This window comes from Nanorana parkeri, unplaced genomic scaffold (assembly GCF_000935625.1).
Source record: "Nanorana parkeri isolate BGI_ZX_2015 unplaced genomic scaffold, ASM93562v1 scaffold1736, whole genome shotgun sequence".
Lineage (NCBI taxonomy): Eukaryota > Metazoa > Chordata > Amphibia > Anura > Dicroglossidae > Nanorana > Nanorana parkeri.
Genome location: NW_017308004.1, coordinates 239,035 through 252,963, shown reverse-complemented (window position 1 = coordinate 252,963; position 13,929 = coordinate 239,035). Strand labels below are relative to the sequence as shown.

Sequence of the window (13,929 nt, the reverse complement as noted above, 5' to 3'; positions counted from 1 at the left end):
TGCATTAATACGTACAATATGGTCGCCCTTGCCTACAGTAGGATTGTCTCCTTCAATGTGAAGGGTCTGAATATCCCTGAAAAAAGGACTTCGGTCCTGCAGGAGCTGCAGCGGCTCCGTGCTCAGATTTGTTTTATACAGGAGACCCATTTCCGTACGTCTCAAACGCCGAGGTTCCAAAACCAAATATACCCTCACGCTTACCATTGTGGCTCGCCTGATTCTAAGACCAAGGGGGTCAGTATTCTGCTCCACAAAAGTTCTGGGTGGCAGCTCTCTGATGTTTGGCATTGTCCGAACGCACGTGCCATTTTCGTGAAGGGAACGCTGGGGTCTCAACTCGGCACTTTCGCAAATCTCTACCTCCCTAACACGCAACAGGTGCAGTTCCTAGAGGATGTTTTCGATCATCTTCATTCTTTTGCGGAAGGAGTGGTGATTGTCGGGGGGGACTTTAACTTGGTCTTAGACCCCCCTACTGGACTCCTCCCAAGCTTCCTCCCATCTCTCATTTGCATGCCTGAAACGGATCCGCAAATGCCTACGACACTTTCAACTCTTAGATATCTGGCGTCTTCTCAATCCCTCGGATAGAGATTACACCTTTTTCTCTAACCCATTTCCTTGTCTGATCATGCCCCAATAACCTTAGATATTGATTTGTCGCTTCTCCCCCCGGGCCCCTGGAACTGGTAGCTAAATGAGAACCGTCTCCAAGACCCTGCTATTCTTAGTGATATCCGCAAGGAACTAGGGGTCTACTTTTCCATTAACTCTACTCCGGAATGTGACCCGATGGTGCTATGGGAAGCCCACAAGGCCTACATTAGGGGAATTCTCATTAAGCATGGCTCCAGACTTAAGAAGGCTAGAACAGCGCAAATAGACCAACTATTTATAGACATTCACTCCCTGGAGGCCCAGCATAAACGTTCGCTTGCGATCTCGGTACTGAGCGAGCTTACTGTCCTACGCACCCGCCTTAAATCCTTCTACCTCCACCAAGCTAAACGGATGATCTCTAGCTGCAAACCCACTTTTTATGAACATGGCGATAAATGCGGTAAATATTTCGCTCGGACCCTCAGGTCTCAACGTATCGTTAACTATGTACCGGAAATAGTATCTGGTCAAGGCTCCGAGGTCTCTCTACCAGCTGATATCGCTGAAGCATTCAGACATTATTACTCCACTCTTTACAATCTTACCCCAATGTCCTCTACCGACCACTGCTCTCCTATTGGTGAGTCTATTGACTCATATCTGAATAGATCCAGTTTACCTCGTTTTTCTACAGACGCTATCTCCATCCTGGAAGAACCGATTTCTTTAGAGGAATTAAAGCTTTCAATAGCTGACACACAATCTGGTAAAGCCCCCGGCCCTGATGGCTTCAGTCTCCTTTACTACAAGCTTCTTCAGGATATCCTTTCCCCATATTTTGTTCAGGCCTTTAATGCCGTGGGAAATGGCTCGCCCTTGCCTGTTGACTCCCTATTTGCAATATCCTCAAGATGAATGTTATGCCTCGCCTCCTGTACTTATTTCAAACGCTACCGATTCATGTCCCTGCTTGGTTCCTGAAAACTGTAAATAGAGTATTTTTCCAATTTTTATGGGCCCACAAACCTCTTCGTCTTAAATTCTCTTTACTGCGCCTATCGAAAGCTGATGGAGGCATAGCAGGAAGCCCGGAACAGCGAGCGGTGTGTCTGTGGGGTAGAGCGGGTGAGAGCGAGTAACGGAGGTGTAGGGGGTAAGGAGTGACAGTGTCAAAGCTGGCTACGTGTTTCGAAGAGCTGGTCTTCTTTCTCAAGCCAAAGAATGAGGGGACGGATGGCGGGAAAGGGCTGGTTTTTGAATGTGAGAAAGTGGGTGGAGTTGTTGAAAGGGGCGGAGAGTGGGGTGGAGTAGGGATGAAGTGACGTGGAAGACGGCGAGTGTGGAGAGATACAATTGCCATCCTTCTACAAATAAATAAATACTGTCAAAGTGGAGGGGGGGGAAAGATAAGGTAGAGGCGGTTAAGTGGGCCATAAGGATAGGGGATTGGGTGAAAACAAGTGTATAAAACATTGTTCCCCCCCCCCCCCCCCCTCTTTTTTTTTCTTTCCCCCTTTCTCTTCCCCCTTCCTCCCCCCTTTTTCCCTTTCCTTCTCTCTCTCTCCCTTCTCTTCCCTGATTGTTCTCTTTCTTCTCTCAGGTTGACTTGATTTCCTCTTCCAGTGTAGTACAGGCCCGAAGATCCTAGTTAAGTCACCCTTGGCGTATTGGTGCTTTTATTAATGCTGTGGGACATGCTAGATTCCATTCAGAGTACTTCTCAGGACTGCCCAATGACATTATATTATTTCCTATTGTTGGGGCCCCTATACAGCGGGTCTTCCTACCCCTTTTTCTATGTTATTCTAATGTATGGTTGATTCTATGGTTTTTGTACCTTGTTCTAAAAAACTATTTGAAAAATTTAAATAAAGACTTTGTAAAAAAATAATTTACTGACAGGTGCATTTGACCTCTTTCTGACTTGCATTTGACCTGCTTCAAGTGGGTTTTGCATTCTCATACACTTCCATGCAGAGGCGTCTCCAGGCTCGGTGAGAGAGGAGGGGATGTTCATCCGGCAGGATAAGGTATGCCGTCTGGGTACCCTCCTCTCTCGTGCAGCTGTTGGGCTCTAGGTCCACGACCAAGTTCCCTGACTCTTAAGTGGTTTTGGTGTCGGCTGGTGTGGACCGCACCCCCCCCCAGCACTCCCCTTGTGACACCACTGCTTCCATGGAAGTGTGGACTCTGATGTGAACAAACACTTATCAGTTTGCACTAACAGAGAAACTCTTATAACTAAGCTGTTTATATTGCTGGATAAGCTTGTGATTTTCAGTGAATGCAACCAAGTACCATATATGCAATTTGTCATCGTATGCTCACTTTGAGTTTTTCAAGTTTGTAACAGGTTGACTTTACATAGGGATTACTTTAAAGCTGAACTTCAGCTTATTATATGTTTTTAATGTATTGCTTAGCATTATTTAAAACAATAATAGCAGTTCTCACTGCAATACTCACCCCATCTTCAGTGCTGTTTCCATGCTGCTCCTCTTCCAGTCAGATTGATACCCAATGTAATTCAACTGCCTCCTGTGAGTCCAGGCTGTCAGAGATATCCCCCCGCTGAGAGTGCATAATTAAAAAAGAATGCTGTAGATATGGGCGCTACACCATCATATGGCACTGCTCCCGTCAGAGGAAGATGGAGAAATAGGACCCGTGTTGTCACAAAACTGGTATCCTAGAAAAAGGATGTATATTTGTATATTTTTTAAAATAAGTAAATAAATAAAGGGGGGTGCTTGGTGGAAATGGGATGGGGGGGGGTAAGGCTAGAGTTCAGCTTTAAATAAGGATGAATGTCCAACTACATTCAGTTACAGTTAAAGTTTAGTAATTTCCCTTTATAATTAAAATGTACCTTTTAAAACTTGTTATGTAAGCTATCTGCAGGCTGCTAAAGCTGACTTTGTGATCATGCTAGTTTCCTTTCTGCCATACTGACCCTCTAGCTCCAGTAGTATCTGACTCACTAATTTATTAAATACATGCAATCAATGAATCAGAGTGAAGTCAGAACTCTTGAACTGCATACGTGCTTCCAGTCAGGGACTTAGACTATGGAGACTCATGAGGTTGCATGATAACCAAGCAACCATCATCTTCATGACAGTTTTCCTTTATTAGAGCATACTTGAATGTGTATTTAAACAAAACTGACTAATCCTAATACTCTTTATTAATGAGTGATGATGAAAGTGGCACCTTATATGGTTTGTATCTCTGTGTAGATATAGAGATGTTTGATTTGGTGAAGAATGTTTACTGTTTTAATGATTTCTGTTTTATTAGGTTGCTGTTATTTTGTGCAAGACAACAGATAGCACATTCATAAAAAAGGCCTAACCACCTTGCCGAGTCACTCAGTATGTAACTGCTGCCAATGTTTTGTGATTTTTGATCTAGTGGGGAAGGGTTAGAGCCTCTGGCAAGATTTTATTGCTGTCTGACCAGGGTTAGACAGACCATTTAGGCACTGCCCGAGGGCCCGCAGCCATGAGGGAGCCCGTCCCCGAATCTGGGGGGAGGGTGCAGCTACATGAGGGCCCCAGGCTGGGGGGCCCCACTGAGATCCGATCCCCCACTGGACTAATGGTGCCTGCACCTGCCCTTGCTTAGACTCTCTGCATGTGCCCCTGGTGAGACCTTCGCATGTGCCCCTGGTGTGACTTCCGAATCTGCCACTGGTGAGACCTCCGCATCTGCCCCTGGGAGGCATTTGTGTTTGCCCCTGGTGAGACCCTCGCATCTGCCCCTGGTGAGACCTGGTAAGACTTCTCCTGCACGGCACTCATGCTCCTCGCTGTCCGTCTGCTCCCTGTCCTCACCTCCAGGGGTAGAGTGACACAAGCCGCAAGAGAAGCCTCCTCGCCTTCCGGTCTCTTACCAGGTACGTGACACAGACGCCGGCAAACTACAGAATTGGGCGGAGCTAGCTATCACTGCTAGCTCCGCCCAATTGTTTATGTTTTGCCGGCATCGGTCAAAATGCCATTATGTGGACGGGACGGCGGCCAGCTTTTTAAAAAAACATTATTTCTATTTATTTCTTATTTCATCGTCGTCGTGGACAACGATGGACGCCCTGATTGACCCTGGATTACGTCAGTGGATCCATTTTTATCAAAAGTCTGGACTTTTTCATAACTATTTTATTTAACCCTTTAGTGAATGGGTAGGGGTACAAGTACCCCTTACTTATTCACAGTTGAGGGGGGTGGCATCTGGGTGCCCCCTTAACTAAAAGGGCACCCCAATGCAAATAAGCCCCCTTTCCCGCAGACCCCCACAACCACCGGGTCAGGGTTGTGGGGACGAGGCCCTTGTCCCCATTGGCACGGGGATACCCTCCCAGTGCGAGGGCATGTGGCCTGGGAGGGGGGCGCTCGCTCGTCCCCCCCTTTCGGGCCCTGACAGCCCTATGCTTGGATCAAGGGTCTGATATGGAATTTTAGGGGGGACCCCATGTTTTTTTCCCCTCATTTTGGGGGGTGTTGTTCCTCCTTAAAATTCCTACCAGACCTTAAGGGCCTGGTATGACTGTGAGGGGGGACCCCACACACTTTTTTTTTAAATGATCCCTCCTAACATTCCTACTTAACCTAAAGGGTCTGGTATTTTTTGGGAGGGGGAACTGCACACTTTAAGAGTAAAAAAATGTTTTTTAATTTGTCAGTTTTGCTGCAGCAGGTTCTAGACATCGTACATATCTGCCACTTCACAGGCAGGTTAAGGGGACCTCCCAGGCACGATATTTGAAGGAATTTTTCATTTTCATTCTTACCCTTTAAGTGATGTTAAAATCACTGCTCCCTTAAAAACGTTTTGTTTGTTATTTTCATTGATTCCTGTCCCCCAGGGCAGTACCCAGACCCCCATACATTTTCCCCAGGGCAGTACCCGGACCTCCATACACCTTTTATGGCCAATAACTTGCATATAAGCCCTCTTAAAGGGGACAATCATTTTCGAAAGTTCGACTCCCATTGACTTGCATTAGGTTCGAGTTTGTATTCGATCTTTTCGGCCGTTCGGGTGTTCAAATGCGAACCGAACACGGGGGTGTTCGGCCCATCACTAATTCCTAGTACATTGCTGATGCTATAACAGAATAGCATATGCTGGGACTTTACAACTCCTTTAATATACACAATTTAGTACATATTTGCATTAGATATTCATTGCAGTGGAACAGGCTCTATACTGTACATAATTTGCCATTTTTAATGCTCATTCTTTAAAAACACAAATAGTTGCTGTTTGTTTTTCCTATCTGGCAGTGATGACATTATAGATTGCTTTCATTTCCCTCCAAGTATAATAAACTTTAATCAAGAATATGCATACCAGGAAAAACTTCAGTATTTAGAGCATAAGACAGTATAATCAAGTAAAGAAACAATTTGTAGTAATTGGATTCAGTTCTGCAAATCACAATTTAGCCAAGCAACATATCGGCACCTATAAAGCAGTTATAGAGTTTAATTTGTACCAATGACATTTATTTTCCTAAAGCACATAGAAAAAAATTGCCGTCTGGAGACGGCAACCCGCAGATGCTGCAGTGCCGTCTGTCCGTTTTTTTACTACGGGCAGACGGCAAGAGGTTAAAGTAGAACTCTAAGATTTTTTTTTCCTTTCTAGATTGCCAATCTTCACTTATCCTCTCCACACTCCAGCGCTGTCCCCCCACTTCCACTTCAGTGGTCGTCCTCTTTCCTGAATTCCAGGCATGTGACCCACCACCCATCTCCGACCACCACTTAAGGGGTTTCCTTTTCTTCTTTCGGCTGTGGGGCCAATATTTACACACAAATGACTTCCTGTCCACTAATCCCATGGATGAAAACTGCAAACAGTAACTCTTTTGCTAACATAAAGCAAGAAGCTGCAAAAGTTTCACCAATGCCCAAGGTGAAGATACTTTTACATATAGTACATAATTGTAAAGTAGTGATAATTGTTTAACAGCTCTTCAATAACAGTTTTTGTTGTTGTTTTAGAATCAGTGCTCCATTCAGAACATGGGAACACAATATGAAACTAATTGAATAATATATTTGTTTAATAAATACCATATATTTGACTTCACAGAAATAAAACTACTAACATAAAATAACTTCTGTTTGAACTATTATAGTAGTTTTGCAATTATGTGGGAGGTATTAAGCATCTGCCAGTTTCACCACATTAACCATGAACTTTCATTTGCCTTTTAACCTTTGCCCTCATTTTTCCCTGAAATGCAAATGGTAGTACTATTGCTACAACTTTGAAGATAAGGATATGACAAACACTAGTTGCGTTGGAAGTTACATTATACAGTTAGGAGTTCCAGCTTATATTAAAAAAGATTAAATTTCTACATACCTCATTTACATGACCCACTGCTCCGTAAATCTTTGCTATCTGTCCAATAAGTCCTGGGAAATGTTCACTGACTTCCTTCATTGCGGAAAGAGACCCAGTCAGGGTGAGGGGTTCATATGATGATATGTCTAGGAGTATGTTAAGGATGATATCACTATAACTGGGATCAGATAAATATTCCATAAGGAAAGGGACAGTTTCTGTTAATACCTATTAAAAGATAAAAAGCACATAAAATAATTTATTCAAAGTCATCATAAGATTTTATGGGATATGATTGTCTGACCTATTTATAGACAGACTGTTAAAATAAGCATAAATCAGATCATAAAAAAACATAATGAATCACTTTGGGTATATATCAGATCATAAAAAAACATAATGAATCACTTTGGGTATATATCAGATCATAAAAAAACATAATGAATCACTTTGGGTATATATGAGTGCATAACTAGCAGTGGCACAGAGTGGGGAAACTCCTTCATGGTCTATTACATTGGGGAGCCTAACCATAACTGCTAATTCCCTTTATCTATCAGCTATGTACTAAACAAAACAGCATTTCTTCTAATCCCTTTTTATTTGCTCTTATCTGCCATCTAAGCCTGAAGTTGGCTTCTAGGGACTTACAGATACTGTAGCTGTTACGCAGTTTTAATCTAAGTATTAAGATCAGAAAGGGACAACCTTTATATGAAGATTAAGGGAGTCAGTAGTTAATATTTTGTATCAGGACCTTATGGTTTTTAGTTACCCTGCTGAATATATGCTATGTAGCATTATTTAGTATAAAGAGAAGTTACGCATTCCGTAGGAGTATAGCTTCACTGTCAATTATTTCCTTCTTCTAATATACTGCTGATTTACAGGATAACTGCAATGTAATATACTGAAGTGTAACGGTCCTTAGATGTGTTGGTTTTACTTTGTTCTTTAATTATTATTTTGAGACTCATGAGGTCTTCTAAATTTTCATCTATGAGTTTAGTGCCATCAGCATATTGAAGATGTTTGGCGTTTCTTCCACCAGTCTTGAAACCCCTATTATCTTCCTCCAGCCCTTTCTGCTGATATATGTTCAAAAAAATGTTTCATAATTTTGTCTTACTCATTTGCTGATCTGGAACATGTTTGTGTTTCACAGCATAAGATACTGTTCTACCCAATGCACATAAATTGCTCTTAAAAAAAACCCAGAAACTATTGAACCCTTCCTAATCTAGTCTGTACAAAAGACTAACATTAGATTTTTGTGTCTTATATAAACTTCCAGTAAGTGAACACTGCAGCTATCTTAATGAATGTCAACTGGAAAATATTTCAGCAGGAATCAGACACAGTTTACAATATGTTTAAATGTTATGTAGCCACATAAAGAAACCATGTCTTCTGCTTACATAATCACCTTACTGTATTAAGTGACAACACAAGACTATGCCAAAGTAAATGGCTTTCATTTGTATACATTATCTTGGGATTACACATAGCCTGAAAAAAAAATACATGTTTCAAGTCTACATTGTGATTGCTTCCTTTTCACAATTTATACCTTCTCATTATTAATGCAAAGCATGGCATTCACACATGTCTTATATAAAGTACAAAGCATATGTGCGTAAGTTCCTAAAATTACTGAAAACTATATGTTTCTTATCAAAAAACAAAAGATTGTAACGCTTCATGAAATTCTAAAGCATGAAAATACCATATTGTATGTAGATCCATAATATATAGCAGATGCAATATGCCCAGAAGCATACCAATTATATGCACATCAGTAAATGCAGTTTCTACACTAAGATCACATTTCAATTATACTAAGCTTTATGCCATTTTAATTTACTTTTTCCCTCAAATAGAAACCATTTAAAAATTGCAACTTTGGATAATTTGTATGAAATAATTTAAATGTTTTTTTTTCTGATGGTTATATAACAATGAAACATGTTAAGGATGTAAAGAAGGGATCAGGCTGCCACTGATACGCATCCTGAATGCCCTAGGCAAGGGCTTATTTGGTATTTTCACAAATCTAGGTCTGTACAGGGAGTGGCAGGGAACCTGGCTCAGGAAGCACAATTATAGCTGTGGCATGACATAAGGTTACCACCTTTCCTCCTATCTCCCAAAAAACTTTTCAGCCTGATGCACATTATACCTGGAGGGAAAGAGTGATTATAAGCATTACATTGTATGCCTCATTTGCTGCACTGAATTAAGATTGCATTAAAGAAGAACTCCAGGAATAAAATAAAAAAAATAGCTGTGCATTGGGGCTACCCCCACACTGCGTGGGTTAAGTGCTCCTTTTGTCTAGTAGACTGAAATATAACAGTTTTACTTACCTGATCCTCTGTCCCATGGCAGTCAGCATTCAACTCTCTCCCCCACAGCATTGGAATGTATTTTAACTCCTGGACGTCTAATGCAAGTCAATGGACCTGCATTAGACATGATGACATCAGCAGTCTAGAATCCTGGCGGGACCAAGGATCAGTGGAGTATAACTGCTTTATTTTAGTCCCCTAAACAAAATGAGCGCTTAACCCCTGCAGTACCCTTAGAGCTCAAATCCAAAGAAATCCATTTTATAACATTTTGAATAGAGTGAGGAGGAGTAATACTGTATTCTTTGTTACTGCTGCAGAAAATGTCCCTTATATCCTGTAACTCCACTGGACAGAAAGAAAAATGCTGCATTCACCACACGAGAACACACTGAATATGGTGTGACAAGGCCCTTAAAATTGGATAGTTTCGACCAGGAAAAAAAAAGTTATTGGCTGAAGTTGGAATTTGATTTTGTTCATTATATCCAAAGTGTGTTTCACACATATCACCTTGGCTTCAAAAACACTAGCACAAAATGATTTGGGTCCCAGTCACAAATAACATTTTAAAATAACATATAAAAGGAGTTACATTCATTTTACGCCAGCATATTATCTTCAGTTCAAACTTATAATTTTATTAACATTTCAGCACAACAAAAGCAAGATACATTACAAAGAGCAGAAATAAGGAGTCATCCCCATTTGAGACATAGCATAACCAAAGAGTAGTGGTTCATATGTAACATAACAAACAAGCAAAGACAATGAACAATGAAGTGCCAGCATATTATTTTAAAGATGATGTATACACAAATATTTACATTAAGCTATATTAGCAGCCTTGCAAGGAGAGATAAATAAAGACCAAGAGAATTGATGAAATACAATGTCTCCTTCCCTGGAACCCCTCCAGTAATGCTCACAAAAGGTCTAATTTGGCCATGTAATTCCTGTATAGTGAGCTGATTGGAGTGCAAAATGTCTGATCCTTTAAGCACCAATCATGTGGCCAAAGGTCTAGGCATTTGGTTACGCACTCAATTTGGGAGGGAGGGGGGCTGCAGCATTGTCTCCAAGAAAGGTAATTAGGTTAGCTTTTATGCTACTCTATATTTATCTATCCTACGAAGGCTGCATAGGTTTAGATTGAGATACATGTAGCTTATTAGAGAACCAGTGATGCCGTTATAATAATTTAGTTTTAGACTTGGATTTTTTTTTGTCTAAATTATTTGGATGCAGTTTTAAAGTGGAACTAAACACAACAAGTGAAGTTCACCTAAGATTTAGGGAACATTTAGAAATGTTGATTGTGTCCAAACATGTACCGTTTGTCTTTAAATCCTCCTAAAAAATTGCAGAATAGTACATCAGGGTGCGTAAGGGGTGCACTCTTGTGCACATAGCCTCTTAGCTGCATACCTGCAGTGAGATCTATGGCTCTGCTGCCTCTGTTTTCAATGTCACTCACAGCAGGTGCACACAGAAAACAATTGGTTTCTATGTGTCCCATGTACACCACAACATTGGTGTGATGTGTGGTACAGTGCTGAAAAATGCAGACATGTTGGAATTTTCCCCAGTGCATTGGAGGTCACCGCAGTGCAGCACAATGCACCGCTGTGCAGAGACCTTTGAATGTAGTGTACACTTTGTACACTGCCAATAAAGTAGAAAAAAAAATAGTGCCATGCAGACACCAGCTGCACACTAAAACATAGCATTTTAGCATGTGCCTGTTGTGGGCCCAATCTTAATAAAGATATACTGGACTTAACATGGAAACATTTATAGTATTTTAAGCATTTTCTTAGAATGCCAGAATTAATTAAGGCTGAAGAGAATGAACCCGCATATTGATTGTCAATTTGGAAAAAAAAATTACAATAATAGAAAGCTGCCTAAAAAGGGAGTTCGGATTATACCTTACAATATAAATATAGTCTGAAGATTGACCACCCAAGTAAAACAGAGTCAGGGCCAAGGATCAAGTGTGTCCAATCTGGAGACTAACATTGAGTATCACATCAATTGCAGCCAAAAAACACACATTTCTACATCCTGTTATTCTACTAAAGGTACATGACATCAGTTTCTGTAACACTGGCTGAGTGGGCACCATGTAACTTGTGTCTAAAACACAGAACTGAGGGGACAAATGCCAGCATACAAAACACTCTTTACACACCAACAGTCTCCCCCCATTTATTTATTTTCTTTGGAACAAAATGTACCAATTTAGCTGTATTTGTTATGCAATTCATTTAGCAGCAAAGTTCTGTAACTCATAGCAACCGGTCAGATTTGTCGAAGTTAGGTTGGTGAATTCTGATCGGTAGATTTTTGTCACTTTGCACATTTCTCACTACCACTTATAATAAACCAATTCATTTTCTCATTTTTTTTATTTCAATATTTTATAAAACCCAGGAAGCTTCACATTTTCCAGATGATATTGAACAAGATTCTAAATTTCATCAGCACTGATAACATGGCAACCCCCCTTTCTCAGTGCAAGTTCCCTTTAAATAGTAAATCAGAGTTTTTCATATTCTTATATTTACACGAATATTTTTTAAAACAAAACAAAAAACATTGTTTTTTAGTTTTCCCCCACAGATGATACAATAACAAAACACGAGGACAATTAATGGTCTGAACTCATGTTTATTTAATTGTCTATGGAGACACCAGTGGTGAGCTATTGGCACCATTATGCCCAGGATCTACGCTCTGCTGAGACTATTACAAGGGGGCTTTAATCACCCTGTAGAATTTATCTTTGGGTTTAATTAAAAATGATACAGCAGGACGATCAAGATGCTTGCTGCTGCAACAACAGAAAATAAATTCCTCAGTATAGAGGTGCCGAACTAAAATCTAATTTGAGATATCTTAATCCTAGAACTGGAAGCAACCCAGGCATATCCATCCATAACTGAAATAAATACCAATGGACAACAGTGTCTATGTTACCTTGGGTTGTTTGGTTTTGGCAATAGCCTGTAGTAATCTTAGCATGTGATGCTGTTCGCCTTCATTTAAATGGGACATCTGTGATACCAGGTCCCTCAAGCAATGATGTATTGGTTGTGGCCTCATGTCATAGACTGATGGAAGCACTCGGAGCAGCATGCTATTACCTACAAGAAAGAACAATGCATTGGACTGAACACAGATTCCTGTGCATTGATACATGCAGTTCTGAACAATTTAAACTTATTTCCCACATACTTAGCTATTTATCATATACTTCTTGGACTGTATAGCTAACAATATTTCATATACATTTGTTTGACTATTGAAAAAAGTTTAAATAATGTCTGACATACCAAAGTGCTTTGACAAATTGCAGAACCAAAGTTGTCAGAAAAATGATTTCACAAACAAGCCTCTGGAAACAATGTTCTCTTCAAAACCACTAATAATAGTTAATCTAATTTTTTTCTGAAGTACTACTGACGTGATTGTAGTTGTTACAAAATGTGTACAGGTAATTCAAGCACATCAGTTATTATATGCATACCTAAACTCAGAAGCAAAAATTTTATATGTTTCATCTCCCCAATTCTATTTTGGCAGCTGCATTCCTTTTCTTTTTTTCCCTTTTTTTTTTAACCTGGTGATCCAGGCAGTATGTCATTTTCATCCTTTATCCCAAAAGCAAAGGAAATAACCTGTTGATGTAACTGCTTATTAGGGATGCACCGATACCGTTTTTTCTGTATCAAGTACGGGTAATGATATTTATCTTTCGGTACTCGCCGATACCAAGTACTGATAGCGGTACTTCCGCTAGCATGGAGCTGGCTTCCTGGGCACTCATTACACGCCGCCCTGATTCTTGATTGCCCGTGAAGCCAGCTCCATGTTCCCTCACAGCACTGCCGGTGAGAGGAAAGCTCCCTCTGACCTGAAGTTCCGATACATACCACCGATACCGGAGCATTTGGGTGAGTACTTGTACATGCTCGGTATTGGCACCGAAACCAAAACTAGAATTAGTGCATCCCTACTGCTTATAAAGTGTTAGCTTGATTTCGGGTTTAATTTGTTAGTGAAGTCCATCTAAATCTTCTAGTACATCTAACACTACCCTCTCCACAAGATGACAATGCTGTTGTACAAGGGTGGCTCTAATGTTCCTCCATTAGAGCTACCCTAAGACAGGAAGTGTGTTACTAACCTGATCAAAAGGTGAAAATAAAAGAAAAAAGTCTGAAAAATGAAAACTAATGCAGCCACCACATCTAAAGATTGGTAAGCTGAAATATGAATCCTTGGAAGTTTACTGCAGCAAACATTTTCCAAGCCCCTCACACGTGGAACAGGTAAGCTTCCCAAACTCTTGTGTAAATTATTTTTGCTCTGCTTGTTTTATCAACATGCAGATACAAATTTCCAAGGTTGGATGTGACTGGTGACTGGGAGGAATACTGATATGTTGATACATTGAGGAGGCAAAAAGATCCCAGATCAGGTCCCAGAGTATTATAGGTTGAACTCGATGGACATGTGTCTTTTTTCAACCTGACTAACTATGTAACTGTCATCAGGTTACCAGCTGAAGGAAGTGGGGTGGACTGGTACTCCACCCATATGCCTGAACAGA

The 13,929-nt window shown here is 40.7% G+C and overlaps 1 protein-coding gene across 1 annotated transcript in view; it reads right to left on the bottom strand.

Moving 5' to 3' along the window:
• LOC108799478 (ventricular zone-expressed PH domain-containing protein homolog 1-like) overlaps positions 1-13,929 on the bottom strand; it is a 116,481-nt gene that overhangs the window by 50,493 nt on the left and 52,059 nt on the right. The window contains exons 4-5 of the mRNA XM_018571341.1: positions 12,294-12,460; positions 6,982-7,191 (exon numbers count right to left, since the gene is read on the bottom strand). Coding sequence (XP_018426843.1) covers positions 6,982-7,191; positions 12,294-12,460 — 377 coding nt within the window. The remainder of the gene's footprint in view (positions 1-6,981; positions 7,192-12,293; positions 12,461-13,929) is intronic.